The sequence below is a fragment of the Eurypyga helias genome, unplaced genomic scaffold (assembly GCF_000690775.1).
Source record: "Eurypyga helias isolate BGI_N326 unplaced genomic scaffold, ASM69077v1 Scaffold5571, whole genome shotgun sequence".
Taxonomy (NCBI): Eukaryota; Metazoa; Chordata; class Aves; order Eurypygiformes; family Eurypygidae; genus Eurypyga; species Eurypyga helias.
The window spans coordinates 3,271-12,159 of NW_010230043.1; the positions used below are offsets into that span (position 1 = coordinate 3,271).

The 8,889-nt window shown below is 44.6% G+C and overlaps 1 protein-coding gene across 1 annotated transcript; it reads right to left on the minus strand.

Moving 5' to 3' along the window:
* Nucleotides 1–2,385: 2,385 nt before the first annotated feature.
* METTL10 (methyltransferase like 10) lies at nucleotides 2,386–8,626 on the minus strand (the record flags this gene model as incomplete). Its single annotated transcript, XM_010160594.1, has 5 exons — nucleotides 2,386–2,830; nucleotides 3,215–3,431; nucleotides 4,304–4,411; nucleotides 7,916–8,030; nucleotides 8,561–8,626. Coding segments are annotated over 5 exons (634 nt in total), but the record flags the coding sequence as incomplete, so codon positions are not given.
* Nucleotides 8,627–8,889: the final 263 nt, after the last annotated feature.

An 8,889-nucleotide genomic window follows, 5' to 3' on the forward strand; every position in this document is an offset into this window, starting at 1 on the left:
CATTTGGGTGCAGATCAGATGAGAGGATATTGCCGTTTCTAGCCATGGGCATGCTCCCTCAGACAAGAATCTTTTTAATTGCTTAAAAGATAATGCAAACCCCCGTGTTTGAAGAATTAAACGGAAAAAAAAAGCTGGGAGCCTCCTTCCACTGTAGGTGTCAAATACCCCAAATTCTGATACAACAGCTGGTCATTCCTGGTTTTCAGAAATGGTGCTGCAACACTGGTTTTGAAATCGAGAGGGTGAGCCCATAATGCAAACAGCTATTTCATCCTGATGCTCTCCATAATGATTTGAAGAAACATTCTCCTGATGGGACAGAAAGCCTGCCGTGACATGCTTCGTCACAGCTGGCCCTGTCGGGAAGAGCAGCTGCCATAACTCGGTTAGTGTTTCTGATGTAACCCCACAGCTCCTCAAAAAATACATTGTAGCTCCCAGAATTTTTCATTTTAGACCACAAGTATGCTGAAGTTCAAGAACAGAACAGTAATTCCTATTCTTTTATGCCTTAAAAAAAAATTAACGTTTAAAAAACAGCCTAGAGACAGCACCACAGTTACCTATTCCTCCTCCTTACGGACCGTTACATTCTTATAAATAACAAGTGGATGACCAAAAGTGACAGGGCAAGGGGTAACGGGTTTAAATTGAAAGTAGGGAGGTTTAGATTGGAGATCAGGAAGAAATTCTTCCCGGAGAGGGTGGGGAGGCACTGGGACAGGTTCCCCAGAGAAGCTGTGGATGCCCCATCCCTGGAAGTGTCCAAGGCCAGGCTGGATGAGGCTTGGAGCAACCTGGTCTAGTGGAAGGTGTCCCTGCCCATGGCAGGGGGGTTGGAACTAGATGGTCTTTAAGGTCCTTTCCAACTCAAAACATTCTATGATTCTATGAAAAGGGAAGTCGAGGAGTAATAGAACATTATCCTTCCCTCTGAATCTTCTGTGTTCGTTCAGTTGTGTCATGATTTTCATGTCTGGTATTTCTCCCTTTCTAATTTATATAAACATGGTTATAGAAATATTTACTTCAAGCAAGCACTGGGATGCTGAAAGGGCAAAGGCTTTTTGCCTTGAGAACCTATTTACCCTACACTCTGGCTTTAATTTCACTTGGTCTCCTCTTTCAGATATTTCATCCCAACAGTTCACTTCCCTGACACACCCCATAAAAATCCAGGGCAACATGCTCCAAGCTTTTTTCAGTAGCACAAGTCCCACAACAAATACAATGGCCTCTCCCAGGAAACACCTCAGAAGAGAATCCCTAACTGCAGTTTGCTTGGCATTTGGATATGAGCAGGCATCAGGAGCGAGGTTACCCAAACGACAACAAGACCCTGGGTTTGGCACTCGAGTTAGGAACCCAAGCCTGACCAAATATGCAAAGAGCTATTCACTAGGACTAAACTTTCTCACCACTGCTGATAGACCAATCTTCTAATGGACCCAGTACATCCCATTTTGGAAAAAAAGAATTTAGGATTTCTGCCTCGAAGGCAGCTCCAGATGGATCACAGAGGAAGGACTCACCACCGTGCAAATCATGCCTTACTTCCTATCCTGGGAAAGGACTCGGAGTATCTCTTGATCCTTGAAGATTTCCTCAACCGAGAGAACTAGAACTCTGGAAGCTAGGAGAAGTCTGGAAGCTAGGAGAAGCAATTCTCTGATAAGCAAACACAACCTTGCCTGTGAAACAAAACCTGATTACACAATAGGCCCTCCTTGATGTTTGAAAGAACAAGTTTATTGTCACCTGCAAATGTGTTTGTCAAGGCAGAAAGAAATCTCCTTGTCCTTCCTTTCGAGAAATAGTAGTATTTGGAAAATATAACACAGAAGAAATAAAGGCAAAGAAATCAAGAAGAAAGATCACATGCAGGACAGGTATGCTTTGAATTCTTTTGGATATGAGCAGCTAAAATCTGTCCTGAGAAATTCACTGCAAAACATAAGGTCATTGCTGGCTCTTAAGACATTACCACATAGGAGATCAATAATGAAAGAGGCATATGTCACACGGCAGCGAGAGCGTAACGTCACACCTTCACACATGTATGGGATCAGTGGGAACGACTGACGAGGCACGCACACATCTGGGCGCGTGAGATCTCCAGCAGCACTCAACAGCTTCCCTCTGTGGGAGAAGAGTTGACCTGCAGCGGAGACAGAACTACACCGAGTCCAAAACCCTCTGAAAGCCTGAATTTAAAGCACTGACTGGTCCCTTTTTGCACGTGGCTTTCGTATCCATTTCCTTCCTTAACATTTATGTTTATGTACCTAGGGAAAAATAAAACACCCAGGGCTCACACTGCAAAGCGTGTTCCCTGTGGCACCGTGCGACAGGGAAACGAGGGGTTCGCTTTGCAGAATGCCTGGTCACTAGTTACCGATACAGAAATTAAATACCAAATCCTTATGTTCCAGACACCAACATCATCCAGTTATACCAGCCTCCGGATTTAGAATGCCTTACTTCTCTCTCTTCCAAACTTGCAGCTTCCCTAAACCAAGCGAGGTTGTGGCAAGGGCAAAAATTTACGGGCAAGTTATGCAAAGCTGAAATGCTTCTCAGGCAATGTTTTATAGCCCCTTCGAGTTCCATACATAGTATTTTACTGTGTACTCAAAGAACATTTATTTACACACGTGTCTGAGGTTTTCTGTCAGGTTTAAAGTTCAGACTTTTCTCAACTAATCTAATTTGTCCAAGATGGATGGCCCCACTTTTTTCCTTCGGAAAACCAATGCTGCTACACTGTTTCCAATTCTTCCTCCAAAGCAAAACTTGGGTGTTGGCAGCTCCTCCAGAATTTCAAATCCTGCCAGACAGAAATTAAAATGCTTTTATTAGAAGGAAGTAATTTTATTCTCCTTTTGGATAACCCTTTGCAAACCATTCTTTATTTGTCTGGAAAACTTGCAAGTCGGTTATTCTGTAAGTTTATAGGACTGTATTGTTACACTGCACTGCTGCTTTATACAGCTGAAACCCTTCCATGGACAATAAAAATCTTAGCTGGCTGACTCACACAAATTAACAGCAGAAAAGATGGTAACTTGCCAGTAACTTCAGTTCTCCAGAAGGGACGGTTGGTTTAGATCCACACTGAGTTTCAAGCCTCAGGCATGAGATTCAGGAGCTAACTGGCATGTAAAAAACACCCTCTGGAGTGGATCGAAAGCGGTTCCATTCAACTGCTTACCTTTTCTGAACTCGTTCAGCAGCTCCTCCTTGGTCCAGTTGCAAGACGTTATGAGGAAAAAGCCCTCTGGTTTCAACAGGCTGCAGAGAGATGTCACGTACCGCTTCCTCTTTCCCACCGCGTTATCAGGATCGAGGCTTATGGCATCGAAAGTCCCCTTGTCAATACAAATCTCAAATCCTGACAGCTCAGCTGACGGAGCCAGGAAGTCTTCTACCTAAACCAGAAGTCTACAAGTGTGACAACAATCTCCTACTCAGGAGCTCGTGAATCTTTAATGCAAACCAGTACTTTAAAACGAAAAGCCTCAAACCTGGTAACAGGCGTGTTTAGGAAAGGGTAACGCACGGGTTTTCCACACGTTCAGTGCCACGTCAGCTTCTTCCCCACGTACCGTGTGATCTGTTTGCTGTAAAGCCCGCGTACATACCTATCCAGCTAAAGCATAACATACCTGAAGTTCATTCTTTCAATCATTAGTTGTACTCTGATCCCTTGTTCCCTAGGTGCTGCGTGCCAGGCACTGTACAAATACCGAAGAATCGACAGTGCCTGCCACAAAGAGATTACAGCTGACACCCAAGAACAGAGACATCGTACAGGCACCACGCTGGAGGAGCAAATGGCATAGCAGCGAGCGAGCTCAGAACGAACGGCAGCCACGGAATCCCAGGATGGCTGACACTGGAAGGGACCTCTGGAGGTCACCCCCTGATCCAGCAGCACCTCAGACTTCCTGCCCCACAGCTAGTGGTAGGGATTCTGTCACTTAAGGCTTTCTTCCTCTGTCTCAAATCTGAAATTCAGGATGTGGCAGCTAAACTACAGAACTTGGCCAAGTGGCGAAGCACTGTTCTGCTCCCTGCTAGAAGCAGGGAAATCTTTTTAGCCCTAATGACTGTTACAAACAGAAAAAAATAATGGACCAAAAATCTTCTTGTAAATACAGATTTATTTGGCTTGAGTTCTCTCACAAGTGTCAAAAGACATAATGAATATAGTACACCGAGTACATCTGAATATCACTAAGCCGTTTAATCTTGGGTTCAGTTGCTTTCTATTCCCTTAATAAACTCTCTCAAAACTTACCTTTAATTTAATGTTAGGCATCCCTTCTTTCTCTCTTACTTTTTCTGAAAGCTGTATTGCAGAAGGGGAGTAATCAATCCCAGTGAGATTAGTGTAGCCAGACTTTGCCTAGACAGAAGCAGAGAATCTTAATCAGTGTGCTAGCAATTTTTCCATCCCACAAGTGTATTCCCTATCTATAATCCATCTCACCTCTCCTCCTCTTAATAACGGAGGAAAAAACCCCTGCTTTAAGTCATTTTTATTCCTGTTACCATTACAAGAGCTAAATAGCTGGGGGAATGAGCTGAAATAGCTCCATTCTGCCTTATACCTCATGAAAAGAGCTGTGGACCGAAAGCTGGTTTCTGTCAACAAGTGGAAACCTGAGCAGAACTGTGAAAAGTAATACCCTGGAGGGGAAGACGCTCTCTTATCTGCACCAAAAGTAACCTAGAAACCAGGAATTTTCAGTGATGAGAACATGTGCCAATGCCAGATGCTTCAACATGAGAAAACCTCACTGACACTTACATAACATCTGAGATTGAGCAATTATTTAATTTATAACCCAAACTGTAAGAGCCAAAATATGTAATACATTTTCTCAGTACAGAATTCCACTGCAAAACCTTGCATTTTTCTAATTATTCATGCTAATGTCTATTTGAATGCAATTATTTGCATACTACAAGATCTTTGTATCAGCAGTTTTCAGGCAGGTTACACACCACATAAAAGAGCATACAGAGACTCGCTGTTAACCTGACTCTGGAGCAGATAATAACCCAGTTCTGCAAACGCAGGCAGCGAGATCCTCGCAACCCTTTTGCAAAGCAGGTGGGCACCCTGCATCAGCTGGAGTTGGGCACATGGGAGGGGGACAGTGCCCCATTTTCACTCCCAGGTAGAAGCTGAAGCGATCAGATCTGGGTATCGCGTGTGTCAGTTGGTCTGGTTAGAGCCAAACCTCACAGGGAGAGCTATGGTCTTACGGCCAGCTGCAGGCAGTAACAGCAGAGAGAGGGAGGAAGCTTGGGTTTGTCTTGGTTTTGAACAATACCTGGACTCTAACTAGTGCTAAGCAACCAGCTGCTTATCTACTTGTTCCAAAGGCTGACACTCTAACAGCAAGAAAAACTCTTAAGTTTTTGAAAGAGTCCTTCACCCTCCCAGCCTGTGTGAGCTCAGTGCTGGCCAGCTGTTCTTAACCGAGGACTAATTTCTGCTGAAGACAAAGCCCGTGTTGTTTGCATGGGATGAAGAACAGCGTATCGCACAGGCTTCTGCCCACGTTCCTCCCCAGAGCAAACCGAGCTTCCTGAGATGCCGGTGCTGAAGACTTGGGGGTGGAAGAGTAGTTCCCGCAACAGCTCCTCTGTTTGGAAAGGAAGAGCTTGATTCACTTCAGGGAGTTCCCATCACTCCTATAGTCTCCGGGGCAGAGAAGGGAAGTTTAAGGATAAACAACATTAAATGCTGCTAAACCTGTATGGCCTGACTACATACTGACAGGAAGGGATCGTTCCTTCAGGTGCCAAACATGACCACGCTGCATCCTGCAACTGGACTCCTGTCCCGAGGGTGGTATTTCTAAGCACTCTTCTGCTGAAAATGCAGATTAAATAGCAGGAGGTAGTTTGCAATGTCATCAGCACCGCACCATGTTTGGGTTTCTGGTGCTGCCAGGTGGACGCCCGCACTTGGGTGGTGAATATTCCTTACTCTGAGGAGTTTTTCAACACTGTGGGCTCAGAATACTCAGGAAAAAAAAACCCAAAGAGAAGGTCAGAGCTCCAGGTGGCAGCAATATTTCCTTAGAAGAGCTGGAATTTTTGGAAGGCAAAGGAATTAGGTCATCAATGCAGCCTACCAGATTCCTCAAGTTCACAGGGGTAGGACCATGGGCTATTGCAGATAGAAAACAGCAACAGGTCCCGCTTACGTGTCTGAGATCCTCAAAGCAAGCAGAAAGAAGAGAGGAGCCCCAGCCATATCTCTCTTGGAGCCTGCAGATAGGATATAGACCAGTTGGAGCAAGTCCAGAGGAGTGCAGGTGTCCCTGCCCATGGCAGGGGGGTTGGAACTACATGATCCTTAAGGTCCCTTCCAACCCAAACCATTCTATGATTCCAGGATTCAGATGGGCTTTACAGGTTTTTCTGCTGGATGTTTCAAGAATGATAGAGCTAGCTAGCACTGGATTTAATGATCATCATTACTAGGCTTCAAAATTAGTTTCTCTTAACGAGGTGAGCCATTTCTACTTCTGTGCTGCAGCATAGTAGCCAGTCCCCAGAAAAGCTTTAAACTCTTCTAAAATCAAAGTCTGTGTTAAACCAAAATCCATTATAAACCTTATTTTGATGTCCACCCCTTTCAAATTCTACAGTAACTAATGGAGACAACGGAGAACGCAGAACAACAGAAACAGCTCCTTTCTTTACCAACTCTCCTGTATTCAATCAAAAACAGGAAAAAAATACTCCTTAGTATCTTGTATCTGTGTGTAACAACACTGTAACACTTTGGAATGTATCTGATAAGGGGTTTCCACCTTGACAGAAAGGGATACATCTTGAAAAAAAGTGTTAACGACTTTTAAATTCATTTACGTAAAAAACTTGTTTGTAACCACTTTTTACTTATCAGAACAGAATTTGGAAAACGGTCTGGTTTTGCATGAGAGCACCTTATTACTCAACTCAATTTCCTTACCTGGAGGTGGGAAGAAAAGCATTTTTAAATACAGGAAAACAGAAAGGGAAAGTTAAAATAAGGGATATTCAGGCAGAGACTGATTTAAAGAAATACCATAAATTTTGAAAACTGAAGTACTGACAATCATAGAATCACAGAATGGTTTGAGTTGGAAGGGACCTTAAAGATCATCCAGTCCCACCCCCTGCCAGGGGCAGGGACACCTTCCATAGCCCAGGTTGCTCCAAGCCTCATCCAGCCTGGCCTTGGACACTTCCAGGGATGGGGCATCCACAGCTTCTCTGGGCAACCTGTCCCAGTGCCTCCCCATCCTCTCCGGGAAGAATTTCTTCCTGATATCCAATCTAAACCTCCCCACTTTCAGTTTAAACCCGTTACCCCTTGTCCTGTCACTACAGGCCCTTGTAAAAAGTCCCCCCCAGCTTCCTTGTAGCCCCTTCAGGTACTGGAAGGCTGTTATCTGGGCAGTACCAAGAAACTAGAAGTTTGAGCACGTGTAGCCAAACGTAGGTATTTCCATCTGCTAGAAAAGCACATGTTCTGCTGCTAGGTCAGCACTTCTAAAAGCCTGAACCAGCATTGCTGGTGCGAGGAGTTACACAGTGAGTCCCAAAGGCTGCCTGGCAGCTGCAATTACGCCTTGTCTCTGTGACAGGATGTTCTTTAAGGCACGTCAACAGCACTGAGTTAGTTTCACTCACGCTCTTAAACCAAACGGAAATATAAAACCTGATGTGCAGTAACCAGTGTTCTGTTGATGGGAAAAAACCCACAATATAAGTTTGCCTTTTGTCTTTCACATCAGTTACAGCTTTCCATGATGACTGTTGTCCCTTGTGAGAACTGTATTTAAACTACCGTGTTTGGAGCACCGGTTCTGTATCAAAAGCACAAACTTTGCAATATACTAACCAATTCAATCAGCAAAGCACCGTTTCCAGTTCCAATGTCGAGCACAGAGCTGTCCAGGGAAACCTTTTGTTTTTCCAACCATCTGATTATGCGAACCATGCTTTCCTCTCCAAACCTATGAAAAACAAAGGCTCAGGTAATTAAGATAGCAGAAATGGACAAAAGGCACAGCAAATTAATTATATCACTCCCTCTCTCCAGCTTTTTGTAAAGTGTCTGTTACTGAAGCACTTGCGTAACAACTCACGTAGCTCATATTCCATGCAATTAAAATGAATCACATGGCCCTAAGATTCATCAAAGCACCACCTCTGGGTGGTGAAGCCCTCCATATATTAAAAAAGGCGGCAGCACTGGCAACTTGTGCAGTTAAACCTGAGCTCGGGAATAAAATGCACATTTCTTGGTAACATACGCCACAACTACCAACTCACTTTCTGTGGAAGGACAGTTGCCCCAGTGTAACTTCGAAATCTGCAGTGCAAAACTGGGCAATTGAGAGGAACTGGTGGCCTCAAGATTAAGACTCCCCAATCGTTTTGCCAACATCCAGAACTACTCATTAACCCTGCAAATTGCTGGCTGCATTTCTGCAACTTCAAAGACAAAAGAAGAGAAACACTCCGGTGGAGTTATTTTATTTACCAAATTTCCCCAGCATCTCCAATATCCTCAAAAGTTTGCAGCTCTCTTTCATATGCAGCATCCCAGCTGGAGTCGGGAGAAAAGAACAGGATATTGCAATTAATACTGGAAAAGGTTTAGATTGAGGAGCAAGGGGAAGAAAGGACGGGAGGGCTGTATTTATGCAGCAGTAACACTTTACGTCCCCTGCACCACCTAGGCTGTCACACTGCTCGGGAACACGTTGTCCGCCAGGCACCGAGCAGGCGATGCCCAGAGAGGGAAGACTGAGAGTCAACAGACCCTGGGGCACAGCACGGGCCTCCGGGACCACCGGCAGGAACCCGACC